Source organism: Meles meles, chromosome 5, assembly GCF_922984935.1.
Source record: "Meles meles chromosome 5, mMelMel3.1 paternal haplotype, whole genome shotgun sequence".
NCBI classification, from domain to species: Eukaryota; Metazoa; Chordata; class Mammalia; order Carnivora; family Mustelidae; genus Meles; species Meles meles.
The window spans coordinates 154,415,494-154,430,753 of NC_060070.1; the positions used below are offsets into that span (position 1 = coordinate 154,415,494).

Here is a 15,260-nt window from a genome sequence, read left to right on the forward strand (position 1 = left end):
ATAAAAAAAAAGAACCAGAATATTGGTAAAGAGTTAAAAATAAAAGTTGTATTTATGAAGTAGTGGTGATTGTTCTCTTGTAGTCTTTTTTTTTTTTCTTCCTTCCTGGTTGGTTTTCTGGGGGAGGGGCCTGCCACGTGGGTTTTCAGACAATGATGTTCCCTGAGTTAGGTCCTCCCACTCCCCTCAAGGGGGTGAGCTCTTTTTTTTTTTTCAGGAAACTGGTTTTTTTTTCAGCCTTTTGTTCTCTGGGGGTGTTTATGTTCTTTCATCTGCTTTCTCTCGCCTTGACAGCTTTTGATGGTTTTTAGAGGTTTAGAGGAGAGCAAACAGCACCCGACCTCCCTCTCAGAGAGAAGCCTCAGACTGTTTTGCAAAAGCTGCTGGCAGTCAGTTCTGAGTCTCTGTCCCTGGGGATGCAGGAGCTCCTCCTTGTACCCAAAACCAGGGCAGCGGTGGCTGTCTAGGCAGCTCCAGACCGCCAGAGAGGTTCCGAGCAGAGATCGCACACTGAGATTTTCCCGCTGTCCCGGGCTGGGAATGTCTGTTTTTTCTGGCTGCCAGAGCTCCAGGCTAGCGCCTATGAGCACCTATCCCAAGGGAGGGTGTGGGACGTGCGCGTTTCAGGATTGCCATCTGGCCATGCTCCCAGCCCCTCATGGGAGCCAGACCCCACTCGTTCTCGGAGGAGCTGGCATTCAGGTGCACTGGCGGCTCAGGGACAGAGACCTGATTTCTCCGCAGCACTCTCTCTGGCTCCGCCTCAGGGGAGGCTGTCCTGGGTCCGGGGACTTAGGTCCCTGACCCTAACTGCCCAGGTTCCCACTATTACCCCCCGTGATCCTTTGCTGTTTGTTTTTTGAGTGCTTTCAACCAGACTCCAAGTTAATGCTGGTCTCCAGATGCAGAGCACTCTCGTGTTGGGGTGTTACTTTCCGATGGGTCACCTCTGGTGGCTCCCTCCCCCTTTTGTTTATCTTCCGATATCAGTCGGACATTCCCAGTCTGCTTTAGCTGCCACTGGCGTCCTCTGCTCCTGTAGAGATCCAGACGTGTATAATTCTGATCTCAGGCTGATTTCATGGGTGGTCAGAGTTCTTTGGTAGGTAATCAGCTCACTTTAGGGTACAGGTTGAAATGGTGCCTCCTCCTACTTCCCCGCCATCTTGACTCCCCCCAATAAGAAGCATTTCTATGCTGAAGTCTCCCAAGGAACTTTCTCTGCTAGCTCCTCTGGGGTACACACAAACGGCCTATTTGAGAGCAATGCCCAAGGGTCTGAAGAACATTCTACAAATAGCACACCCAGAATGCATTCTTGATATTCTCTACTACTGTCTTTCTAACCCAGGTTTTTTTTTTTCTCATCATCAGCATTGTTAGAAATGAAAAACACATTTCTGAAGTTAATTCTTAGGTACTCATCTGTGTACTACACTTTCTCTATCATTCTCTGAAGGTTTGGAAATTCATGTCTTCTTCCAAAATTCCTTTCGATTGAGTGATACTTATCAAAGTAAGGTGAGTAAAAGGACACTTGTCTTAATGTGCCCATTCGTGGGAGGGTGGGAATGTGTGTACATCACAGTACCTAATATATATAAGAATAGCAGAAAGCATTTCATTTCAGGAACACATTTCTAGACTTTGAAAATACTAAATTGGTGGCAATAGAATGCAAGCAGATTACTCTTGGTAATTAATCTCTCTCAGGCTTTCACTTAAACCAACAGTGTGTGATGAAGATGATGTATGGATAAAATACGCTGGAATGAAAATGTGATTGGATATACAAAGGAGGTGTCAAAAGGAATAAAGGCTGGCACTTCATTAAACGGACTTTAAGCATCCATGGATAAATGGACCCCTGTGCAGTAAAACAGTGATGAAAAAAATCATTGGAAATAGAAGATCCAAGTCATGGATCCAAGAACTAACAGGAATGAAGTACTGTGAAAATGACATGGTGAAGCTTACAAATCTAGGATAGAATTGTAAAGCTCAAATATGCATCATGTGTGAATTTTATTGATTAAGACACTGCTGTGGTATCTTCAGGGAACTATTTAAAGAGATTAAGGAGGAGCTGGACTAGCCACCATCAGAAACAAAACTAGTCTATGGTGGGTAATATGAACAAAATTCCAAATAATACAAATTTAATAAAATTGTTGAAAGCATACTTGAATCATTAAGGTTAGATAAAATTAACTGTGGAAGAATTCATGGAGGCTCAAATCTGAAGTTACTCCTTAAAAAATTGAATTATGTTCCATGACAGAAAAATCTAAAAGGTGAGTATAATCATATTAAATGACTAGACATGGAGGATTTCAGTGGACAACTATTTAATAATGTGAGTAGATCATAATTTTAGAATACTCATTTTAACTAATTAATTCATATCATGCTTTTACTCCAGATCCCATCTAAAACATAGACTCTTTACCTGAAAAAGAACTTAGACAAACATGTGTTCCTAAAATAGTGCACTCATACCACATCTTGAGTAATGTCAAGATCAAATAAGGTGTAGTAGACATATTCATTCAGGAAACATCTCCAGACTACAGGTGATTTCTTTGGAATTTTGAGACTCTGAAATCATAGTTTTGTTATCTCACTACTTCATTTGAGTAATTAATTGCTCTTTGATCTTTAGAACCTCCCTAATTATTAGAAGGCAATCATTCACTGAATGATCAATTACATCCTAAATGAATGATTAGCAATATCCTAAAATATGGGTACCAAAATTTCCTTTCTCATAAGTTCTAGGGAGGAGTCCTAAATGATGTCCCAAAATCCTTCTTGGAGTTTTCAGCACACAGGGCTTATTAAGGATTAGTTTGAATTATTATTTTATTGTTTTATGTGCACTTCTGACCTAGGGATACAGTGTAATCAAAGAGCAACATTCACATTTTAGTCATGAGTAGTTTTTTTTTTAAGTTTTTATTCTAATTCCAGTTAGTTAACATACAGTGTGATACTAGTTTCAGGTGTACAATAGAGTGATTCAAAACTCCCATACAACACCTGGTTCTCATCACAAATGCATGCCTCCTATCCCCCAAGAAATAAACTCAACTGTAGAGAACAAACTCATAGTTATTAGAGGGGAGTTGGACCAGGTAATGGGATAATTGTATGATGGGGATTAAGGAGGACACATGATGAGTACCTGTCTGTGACATCAGTCACCCTCTTGATTGACAGAGTCGATTAGGATGATCTGGCTAGCTAGTCAGGTGGCCCTATCCTCCCTCACTACTCCATGTGTGTCCCTCCCAAAACTGTGCACTCAGAGAATGACCTTCCCAATAGAACAGGACCGTTCTTTGGTCAAGGCTATATGAGTAGCTGCACTTCCCCCACTAGAACCTCCAAACAAAAACTGTGGGTTTTGTGTAACACCTCACAAGATGGCTTTGAGGATTTAATGAAATATAGAATGTGAAAACTGTACTTTGTAACCATACAAACATAATGTTTGTTACTATTAAACCACTAACTCACTAGTAAGGTAACTCGGAATTTGTCACTGGGATGCATCATAACCATAATCATGATCTATCTTATCTTGCAAAAACATTGTAGGTATAATAACAGTTTACCACTAAAGGAAAGAACAGTATAAACTTAAAAAAATGGTTCCTTAGTTAATCTTTCCAAAACACAACTTTACTCAGCTAGTTGATTTTCTTGTTACAATGTCTTTCTTATCTAAAAAAAAAAAAAAATGGAACACTACACCAAAAACTAATAATATACTGTATGGTGACTAACACACACACAAATAATACAGTAAAAACAAAGAAAAAGAAAAAGAATATGTAAAATAGTTTGTGAATATGTGTGTGAGTCTCTGGTCCTGACTGAATTGGAATATCGGCTTTCCTCCTGACACCAGTTCTCTGGAGTTAAAGGTTGTATTTTTAGCTATTTACAATCAAGTGGATCACTAATAACTGTTCAAACTCCTATAAAAATAGAATCAAAAGTCCACTTAATAAAAGAAAATCACTACCAGATAGTAAATTAAGTTTTAATGGAAAAATCAAGTGCCCAGTTTGAAGGAAGTACTTATACAAGAAAATAAACATCCCAAAATAAATTCTTCAGCATCGGAACATATGTCATGGCTCAGCTCTCAGTTCATGCTTCAGGAACCTGACATTTCTTGCTCACTTCCAAAATACCAAAACAGACTTGTACAAAATCTACTTTCTTTTTTTTAAAAGATTTTATTTATTTATTTGACAGAGATTACAAGTAGACAGAGAGACAGGCAGAGAGAGAGGAGAAAGCAGGCTCCCTGCTGAGCAGAGAGCCCAATGCGGGGCTTGATCCCAGGACCCTGAGATCATGACCTGAGCCAAAGGCAGAGGCTCAAACCACTGAGCCACCCAGGCACCCCCAAAATCTACTTTCTTACTCTCCATAGAGATGATAAAACTATTCAGACTACTTGAGTTTGAACAAGGCTGTCATGATGGTATTACAGCTCATGTTCTCCTTCTTGTGTGTCAGCTGCCTCAAGAATTCCACTGCTCATAATATTTCAGTAATAACTTGCATCAGTGTCCCCGGGGCCCCATCTCACATCCACTCTATCAGACACCAAGAGACAGAAATCGATAGATTGCATTTTAACAATCTCCTCAGATGATTTTTATGCAAGCAAGCAAAGTTTGAAAATCATTACTTTGAAGTTTCTAAAACACAAGATGCTTCCACTTTCCATTAAATCCTCTTTGTAACACAAGGAGATCATCCTTGCCATGCTTTTATACATTGAGTTTCAGAATGATCAGGCTATTTTTCTAAAGTCACCAGCTCTGTTTTGTAGTGTCAGGAGGAAAAGTAAGTCACCTGGTGTCAGATGCCTTTTATTATTTCCCTCACAAGATTCTGCAGCCCATCCTCTGTCAGTGGATGACACATACACTTCTCCTAACTCTTCCTACATTTTCTGCCACTTCTCTGCTGTAGGTGAAACAAGGTAAAGACTGGTGCAATGAACAACAGCCATCCTGAAGAGTTTATTCTACTAGGCTTCTCAGACCGTCCTTGGCTGGAGCTTTCTCTGTTTGCTATTCTTCTTATAACATACCCCATGGCCATGGTTGGAAACATAGCCATTATTCTAGTGTCTAGGTTAGATGCCCATCTGCACAGCCCCATGTATTTCTTCCTCACAAACCTCTCCTTCCTGGACATGTGCTACACCACAAGCATTGTCCCTCAGATGCTGTTTAACCTGGGAAGTGCTAGGAAGACGATCAGCTATCTTGGGTGTGTGGCTCAGCTTTATTTCTTTCACATAATGGGGGGCACAGAATGTCTTATTTTGGCTATCATGTCTTTTGATCGCTATGTGGCTATCTGCAAGCCTTTGCACTACACCCTCATCATGAACCCACGTGTCTGTATCCTGTTGGTATCCACTGTGTGGCTGAATGGAATCACCTATGCTGTCTCAGAGGCCACTGCTACCTTACAGTTACCACTGTGTGGCCTCAATAAATTGGATCACTTGGTGTGTGAGATTCCTGTTCTGATAAAGGCTGCCTGTGGAGAAAAGGCTGCTAATGAGCTCACGCTCTCTGTGGTGTGTATTTTTATGTTAGCTGTTCCTCTGTGCTTAATTCTTGCTTCCTATGCTTGTATTGGACTTGCTGTATTTAAAATTAAGTCTTCTGAGGGAAGGAGGAAGGCCTTTGGGACATGTTCCTCCCACCTCATTGTAGTTTTCTTGTTTTATGGTCCAGCCATTAGCATGTACCTTCAGCCCCCCTCTTCCATCTCAAGGGACCAGCCCAAGTTCATGGCACTCTTCTATGGAGTGGTGACCCCTGCACTGAACCCTTTTATCTACACCCTGAGGAATAAGGATGTAAAGGGAGCATTAGTCAACCTAGTGAAGGGCATATTCACTTCCAAGTGATAGCTGGGAAATAAATTTAAAATTACAGTAGGTTTATAGGGTTTTCTTTAATAATTCACTCTTGTGTCCTAATTTCCCAAATCTTATTTTAGATATTCATGTGCTGCATTTGATACAGTGATGTTAGGCAACAATGATGCTTGGCTATATGTGCCACTAAGCAGACTATGTTTGTGAAAATGTAGTGAAAGTAGTTCTACACTGTACTCTGAAATACTAATTGTATTAAGTAATAAAATATGTAATAATATAAATTAAGATACAAACCCATTAGTTCAAACTAATCATTATAAAATAGTACTGCAACCCCACATCTGTGCACTTTGTATCACAACCTCACTTGAGAACTATTTTTCACTGGTCTCTGCCATAGTAGCTCATGTCTCTGTGGGCAGCTGGGCTAAGCTGTGCATCCCCTGTTGGGCACCCCACCCTTCAGAACAACTGCAAGCCTTCTAAGTTTATCAATTCAATTATGGAGACACTATTGCTTTTTTTTAACAGTTCAAATAGATCTTTATTCCTTATTACTATTTTCTCTTAAGTTATATTAGTCATCATGCAGTACATCATTATTAGTTTTTGATGTAGTGTTCCAAGATTCATTATTTACATATGACACTCAGTGTTCCATGCAATATGTGCCCTCCTTAATACCTATCACCAGGCCAACCCATCCCTCCATACCCCAAAAACTCTCAGTTTGCTTCTCAGAGCCCACAATCTCGCATGGTTCATCTTCCCCTCTGATTTCCCCCCTTCACTTTTCCCTTCCTTCTAATGTCCTCCATACTATTCCTTATGTTCCACAAATAAGTGAAATCATATGATAATTGGCTTTCTCTGCCTGACTTATTTCATGCAGCATAATCTCCTCCAGTCCCATCAATGTTGATGCAAAAGTTGGGTATTCATCCTTTCTCTTGGCTGAGTAATACTTTATTGTATATATGGATCACATTTTCTTTATCCATTCATCTGTTGAAGGGCATCTTGGCTCTTTCCACAGTTTGGATATTGTGGCCATTGCTACTATGAACATTGGGGTACATATGGCCCTTCTTTTCATTACATCTGTATCTTTGTTGTAACTATATGGTCAACAAATCTTTGTCAAAGTGGAAAAAAATATCCAATGGAAGAAAGACAGTCTCTTAAATGATGCTGGGAAAATTGGACTTCTATATGTAGAAGAATGAAACTTGACCATTCTCTTACACCATACACAAAGATAAACTCAAAATGCATGAAAGGCCTCAATGTGAGACAGGAACCCATCGAACTCCTAGAGGAGAACATAGGCAGTCACCTCTTCAACATTGGCCACAGCAACTTCTTTTAAGACATGTCTCTAAAGGCAAGGGAAACAAAATTGAAAAATGAAATTTTCAGATTTTATCAAGTTCAAAAGTTTCTGCACAGCAAAGGAAACCGTAAAAAAAAAAAAACAAAAAAAAAACAAAAAAAAAAAAAAAACCAAAAACAAAGAGGCAACTCACGGAATGGGAGAAGATATTCGCAAATGACACTATAGACAAAGGGCTGATACCCAAGATCTATAAAGAACTCCTCAAACTCAACACACAGAAAACAGATAATCACATCAAAAAATGGGCAGAAGACAACAGACACTTCTCCAAAGAAGAGACAAAAATGGCTAACAGACATGAAAAAATGTTCATCATCACTAGCCATCAGGGAAATTCAAATCAAAACCACATTGAGATACCACCTTACACTGGTTAGAATGGCCAAAATCAATAAGACAGGAAACAACAAGTGTTGCAGAGGATGTGGAGAAAAGGGAACCCTCTTACACTGATGGTGGGGATGCAAGTTGGTGCAGCCACTTTGGAAAACAATGTGGAGGTTCCTCAAAAAATTGAAAATAGAGCTACCCGGGGCGCCTGGGTGGCTCAGTGGTTTAAGCCTCTGCCTTCAGCTCAGGTCATGATCTCAGGGTCCTGGATCGAGCCCCGCATTGGGCTCTCTGCTCAGTGGGGAACCTGTTTCTCCCTCTCTCTCTGCCTACCTCTCTGCCTACTTATGACCTCTCTCTGTCAAATAAATAAATAAAAGAAAAGAAAATAGAGCTACCCTATGACCGTACAATTGCACTACTGGTTATTTACCCCAAAGATACAGATGTAGTGAAAAGAAGGGCCATCTGTACCCCAATGTTCATAGCAGCAATGTCCACAATATCCAAATTGTGGAAGGAGCTGAGATGCCCTTCAACCAACGAATGGATAAAGATATGGTCCATACATACAATGGAGTATTACTTAGCCACCAGAAAGGATGAGTACCCAACTTTCTCATCAACATGGATGGGACTGGAGGAGATTGTGCTGAGTGAAATAATTCAAGAAGAGAAAGTCAATCATTACATTGTTCACTTATTGTGGAGCATAAAGAATAACATGGAGGAGGAGTCAGGATGGCAGAGAAGTAGCTGGCTGAGACTACATTGGGTAGCAGGGCATCAGCTCGATAGCTTATCTAAACATTGCAAACACCTACAAATCCAATGGGAGATCGAAGAGAAGAAGAATAGCAATTCTATAAACAGAAAATCAACCACTTTCTGAAAGGTAGGACTGGCGGAGAAGTGAATCCAAAACGACAGGAAGATAGACCGCGGGGGAAGGGGCCAGCTCCCGGCAAGCGGCAGAGCAAAGGAGCACAAAATCAGGACTTTTAAAAGTGTTCCACTGAGGGACATTGCTCCAGAGGCTAAAGCAGTTTGAAGCCCATGTGGGGTCAGCATGGCCCCAGTCCCGCAGGGTGACAGAAGGATTGGGGATGTCAGAGTGTCGCAGAGCTCACAGGTATTAGAATGGAGAAGCTGGCTACAAAGACAAAGCCGAGGACTGAACTCTCAGCTCGGGGTTACTTTGAACCGGTTGCAGGCTGGGTGAGCTCAGAGCGCGGCTGGAGTCTAGGGATACGGGAGTGATTGGGTGCTGTTCTCTTGGGGCGCACTGAAGAGTGGGGCCCCGGACTCTCGGCTCCTCTGGACCTGAGAATGGGAGGCCGCCATTTTCATTCCCATCCTCCAGAAATCTATGGAAAGCATTCAGGAAACAAAAGCTCCTGAAGGGAACCCGAGCAGATTACTCAGTCCGGCCCCAGGTAAGGGGGGTGCAATTCTACCTCCGGCAAAGACACTTGAAAGCCACTACAAGAGGCCCCTCCACCAGAAGATCAACAAAATATCCAGCCAGGACGAGGTTCATCTATCAAGGAAAGCAGGTTCAATACCTAGGACAGCAACGGTATTCCAGAGGAGGAGAAAGTAAAACACGGAACTCATGGCCTTTTCCCCATGATTCTTTAGGCTTGCGGTTAATTCAATTTTTTGTTCAATTTTTATTCTTTCTTTATTCTTCTTCTGCTAAATTTTTTTATTTGTTTATTTTCAGTGTAACACTGTTCATTCTTTTTGCACCACACCTAGTGCTCCATGCAGTATCTGCCCTCCCTATTACCCATCACCTGGTTCCTCAACCTCCCAACCCTCCGCCCCTTCGAAACCCTCTGGTTGTTTTCCAGAGTCCATAGTCTCTCATGGTTCATCTCCCCTTCCAGTTTCCCTCAACTCCCTCTCCTCTCAATGTCCCCATGTCCTCCATGTTATTTGTTATGCTCCACAAATAAGTGAGACCATATGACACAAGACTCTCTCTGCTTGACTTATTTCACAGCATAATCTCTCCCAGTCCCGTCCATGTTGCTACAAAAGTTGGGTATTCATCCTTTCTGATGGAGGCATAATACTCCATAGTGTATATGGACCACATCTTCCTTATCAATTCATCCGTTGAACGGCATCATGGTTCTTTCCACAGTTTGGCGAACGTGGCCATTGCTGAAATAAACATTGGAGTACAGATGGCTCTTCTTTTCACTACATCTGTATCTTTGGGGTCAATACCCAGCAGTGCAATTGCAGGGTAGTAGGGAAGCTCTATTCTTAATTTCTTCAGGAATCTCCACACTGTTCTCCAAAGTGCCTGCACCAACTTGCATTCCCACCTACATTCATTTGCTACGTTTGGCCATACCATACATTTTGGTATACATTGAGATACCATTCAGGTGGTATCTCAATGTACTTTTAATTTGAATCTCCCTGATGGCTAGTGTTGATGAACATTTTTTCATGTGTCTAATAGCCATTTGTATGTCTTCATTGGAGAAGTGTCTGTTCATACCTTCTGCCCATTTTTTTATATGATTCTCTGTTTTGTGTGTGTTGAGTTTGAGGGGTTCTTTATAGATCCTGGATATCAACCTTTTGTCTGTACTTTCATTTGCAAATATCTTCTCCCATTCCGTGGGTTGCCTCTTTGTTGTGTTGACTGTTTCCTTTGCTGTGCAGAAGCTTTTGATCTTGAGGAAGTCCCAAAAGTTCATTTTTGCTTTTGTTTCCTTGGCCTTTGGAGACATATCTTGAAAGAAGTTGCTGTGGCTGATATCGAAGAGGTTACTGCCTATGTTCTTCTCTAGGATTCTGATAGATTCCTGTCTCACGTTGAGGTCTTTTATCCATTTCGAGTTTATCTTTGTGTACGGTGTAAGAGAATGGTCGAGTTTTATTCTTCTACATATCGCTGTCCAGTTTTCCCAGCACCATTGATTGAAGAGACTGTCTTTTTTCCATTGAATATTTTTTCCTGTTTTGTCGAAGATTATTTGACCATAGAGTTGAGGGTCCATATCTGGGCTCTGCACTCTGTTCCATTGGTCAATGTGTCTGTTTTTATGCCAGTACCACGCTGCCTTGGTGATCACAGCTTTGCAGTAGAGCTTGAAATCGGGTAACATGATGCCTCCAGTTTTGTTTTTGTTTTTCAACATTTCCTTAGCAATTCGGGGTCACTTCTGATGATATACAAATTTCAGGATTATTTGCTCCAGCTCTTTGAAAAATACCGGTGGAATTTTGATCAGAATGGCATTAAAAGTATAGATTGCTCTAGGCAGTATCGACAATTCAATAAGATCGATAAACCATTGGCCACACTAATCCAAAAGAAAAGAGAGAAAGCCAAAATTAATAAACTTATGAATGAAAAGGGAGAGATCACAACTAACACCAAGGAAATACAATAATTCATCAGAAATTATTGCCAACAGTTATACGCCAATAAACTAAGAAACTAGATGAAATGAATGCATTCCTGGAAAACTATAAACTCCCAAAATTGAACCAGGTAGAAACTGACAACCTGAATAGACCGATATCTACTAAGGAGATTGAAGCAGTGATCAACCCCCCCCCCCCAAAAAAAAACAAGAGCCCAGGACCTGACGGATTCCCAGGGGAATTCTACCTAACTTTCAAGGAAGAAAGAACACCAATTCTCCTGAAGCTGTTCCAAAAAATTGAAGCAAAAGGAAAACTTCCAGACCCTTTTTGTGAAGCCAGGATTACCCTGATCCCCAAACCAGGCAAAGACCCTACCAAACAAGGAGAATTTCAGACCAATATCACTGAGGAATATGGATACTAAGATTCTAAACATGATCCTAGCAAACAGGATCCAGCAGCACATTCAAAAGATTATCCACCATGACCAGGTGGGATTCATCCCTGGGCTGCAAGGATGGTTCAACATTCGCAAATCAATCAATGTGATAGAACAAATCAATAAGAGAAGAGAGAAGAACCACATGGTCCTCTCAATTGATGCAGAAAAAGCATTTGACAAAATCCAGTGTCCGTTCCTGATGAAAACGCTTCAGAGTATAGGGATAGAGGGAACATTCCTGAACTTCATAAAATCTATCTATGAAAGACCCACAGCAAATATCATCCTCAATGGGAAAAAGCTTTCAGCCTTCCCATTGAGATCAGGAACATGACAAGGATGCCCACTCTCACCACTCTTGTTCAACATAGTATTAGAAGTCCTAGCAATGGCAATCAGACAACAAAGAGAAATAAAAGGTATCCAAATTGGCAAGGAAGAAGTCAAACTCTCTCTCTTCGCAGATGACATGATTCTTTATATGGAAAACCCCGAAGACTCCAGCCCCAAACTACTAGAACTCATACAGCAATTCAGTAACGTGGCCGGATACAAAGTCAATGTACAGAAATCAGTGTCTTTCTTATACACTAACAATGAAAATACAGAAAGGGAAATTAGAGAATCGATTCCATTTACTATAACACCAAGAACCATAAGATACCTGGGAATAAACCTAACCAAAGAGGTAAAGGACCTGTACTCGAGGAACTACAGAACACTCATGAAAGAAATTGAAGAAGACACAAAAAGATGGAAGACTGTTCCATGCTCTTGGATTGGAAGAATAAACATTGTTAAAATGTCTATACTGCCTAGAGCAATCTATACTTTTAATGCCATTCCGATCAAAATTCCACCGATATTTTTCAAAGAGCTGGAGCAAATAATCCTAAAATTTGTATGGAGTCAGAAGAGACCCCGAATTGCTAAGGAAATGTTGAAAAACAAAAACAAAACTGGCGGCATCACGTTACCCCGATTTCAAGCTTTACTACAAAGCTGTGATCACCAAGACAGCGTGGTACTGGCATAAAAACAGACACATAGACCCATGGAACAGAGTGGAGAGCCCAGATATGGACCCTCAACTCTATGGTGAAATAATCTTCGACAAAACAGGAAAAAATATTCAATGGAAAAAAGACAGTCTCTTCAATAAATGGTGCTGGGAAAACTGGACAGCAATATGTAGAAGAATGAAACTCGACCATTCTCTTACACCATACACAAAGATAAACTCGAAATGGATAAAAGACCTCAACATGAGACAGGAATCTATCAGAATCCTAGAGGAGAACATAGGCAGTAACCTCTTCGATATCAGCCACAGCAACTTCTTTCAAGATATGTCTCCAAAGGCCAAGGAAACAAAAGCGAAAATGAACTTTTGGGACTTCCTCAAGATCAAAAGCTTCTGCACAGCAAAGGAAACAGTCAACAAAACAAAGAGGCAACCCACGGAATGGGAGAGTATATATGCAAATGAACGTACAGACAAAAGGTTGATATCCATGATCTATAAAGAACTTCTCAAACTCAACACACACAAAACAGAGAATCATATCCAAAAATGGGCAGAAGATATGAACAGACACTTCTCCAACGAAGACATACAAATGGCTATGAGACACATGAAAAAATGTTCATCATCACTAGCCATCAGGGAGATTCAAATTAAAACCACATTGAGATACCACCTGACACCAGTTAGAATGGCCAAAATTAGCAAGACAGGAAACAACGTGTGTTGGAGAGGATGTGGAGAAAGGGGAACCCTCTTCCACTGTTGGTGGGAATGCAAGTTAGTGCAGCCACTTTGGAGAACAGTGTGGAGATTCCTGAAGAAATTAAAAATAGAGCTTCCCTATGACCCTGCAATTGCACTGCTGGGTATTAACCCCAAAGATACAGATGAAGTGAAAGAAGGGCCATTTGTACCCCAATGTTTATTGCAGCAATGGCTATGGTCGCCAAACTGTGGAAAGAACCAAGATGCCCTTCAATGGATGAATGGATAAGGAAGTTGTGGTACATATACACAATGGAGTATTATGCCTCCATCAGAAAGGACGAATACCCAACTTTGTAGCAATATGGACGGGACTGGAAGAAATTTTGCTGAGCGAAATAAGTCAAGCAGAGAGAGTCAAGTATCATATGGTCTCACTTATTTGTGGAGCATAACAAATAACTTGGAGGACATGGGGAGATGGAGAGGACAGGGAGTTGAGGGAAACTGGAAGGGGAGATGAACCATGAGAGATATGGACTCTGCAAAACATCCAGAGGGTTATGAATGGGTGGTGGGGAGGGTGTGGTGGTGGGGTGGGAGGTTGAGGGACCAGGTGGTGGGTAATAGGGAGGACACGTACTGCATGGAGCACTGGGTGTGATGCCAAAACAATGAACACTGTTATGCTGTAAATAAAAAAATAAAAATAAATAAATAAAATTAAAAAAAAGTATAGATTGCTCTAGGCAGTTTAGACATTTTCACAGTGTTTATTCTTCCAATCCAAGAGCATGGAATGGTCTTACACTTTTGGTGTCTTCTTCTATTTCTTTCATGAGTGTTCTGTAGTTCCTCGAGTACAGGTCCTTTACCACTTTGGTTATGTTTATTCCCATGTATCTTATGGTTCTTGGTGCTATAGTAAATGGAATCGATTCTCTAATTTCTCTTTCTGTATTTTCATTGTTAGTGTATAAGAAAGCCACTGATTTCTGTACATTGACTTTGTATCCTGCCACGTTACTGAATTGCTGTATGAGTTCTAGTAGTTTGGGGCTGGAGTCTTTGGGGTTTTCCATATAAAGAATCATGTCATCTGCAAAGAGAGAGAGTTTGACTTCTTCCTTGCCAATTTGGACACCTTTTATTTCTCTTTGTTGTCTGATTGCCGTTGCTAGAACTTCTAATACTATGTTGAACAAGAGTGGTGAGAGTGGGCATCCTTGTCGTGTTCCTGATCTCAACGGGAAGGCTGCAAGCTTTTTCCCATTGAGGATGATATTTGCTGTGGTTCTTTCATAGATAGATTTTATGAAGTTCAGGAATGTTCCCTCCATCCCTATACCTTGAAGCGTTTTCATCAGGAATGGATGCTGGATTTTGTCAAATGCTTTTTCTGCATCAATTGAGAGGACCATGTGGTTCTTCTCTCTTCTCTTATTGATGTGTTCTATCACATTGATTGATTAGCGAATGTTGAACCAAACTTGTAACCCAGGGATGAATCCCACCTGGTCATGGTGGATAATCTTTTGAATGTGCTGCTGAATCCTGTTTGCTAGGATTTTGTTGAGAATCTTAGCATCCATATTCATCAGTGATAATGGTCTGATATTCTCCTTTTTGGTAGGGTCTTTGCCTGGTTTGGGGATCAGGAGAATGCTGGCTTCATCAAAAGAGTCTAGAAGTTTTCCTACTGTTTCAATTTTTTGAAAGAGCTTCAGGAGAATTGGTGTTATTTCTTCTTGGAAAGTTTGCTAGAATTCCCCAGGGAATCCGTCAAGTCCTGGGCTCTTGTTTTTTGGGATGTTTTTGATCACTGCTCCAATCTCATTACCAGATATTGGTCTATTCAGTTTGTCAATTTCATCCTGGTTCAATTTTGGGAGTTCATAGTTTTCCAGGAATGCATCCATTTCATCTAGGTTGCTTTGCTTATTGGCATATAACTGTTGATAATAATTTCTGATGACTGCTTCTATTTCCTTGGTGTTAGGTGTGATCTCTCCCTTTTCATTCATAATTTTATTAATTTGGG

The 15,260-nt window shown here is 40.8% G+C and overlaps 1 protein-coding gene across 1 annotated transcript; it reads left to right on the top strand.

The window, feature by feature from the left end:
- The first annotated feature begins 5,020 nt into the window (after positions 1-5,020).
- LOC123942661 (olfactory receptor 2B11-like) lies at positions 5,021-5,950 on the top strand. Its single transcript, XM_046006729.1, has one exon. The coding sequence runs from the start codon at positions 5,021-5,023 to the stop codon at positions 5,948-5,950; it is 930 nt and encodes a 309-aa protein (XP_045862685.1).
- Positions 5,951-15,260: the final 9,310 nt, after the last annotated feature.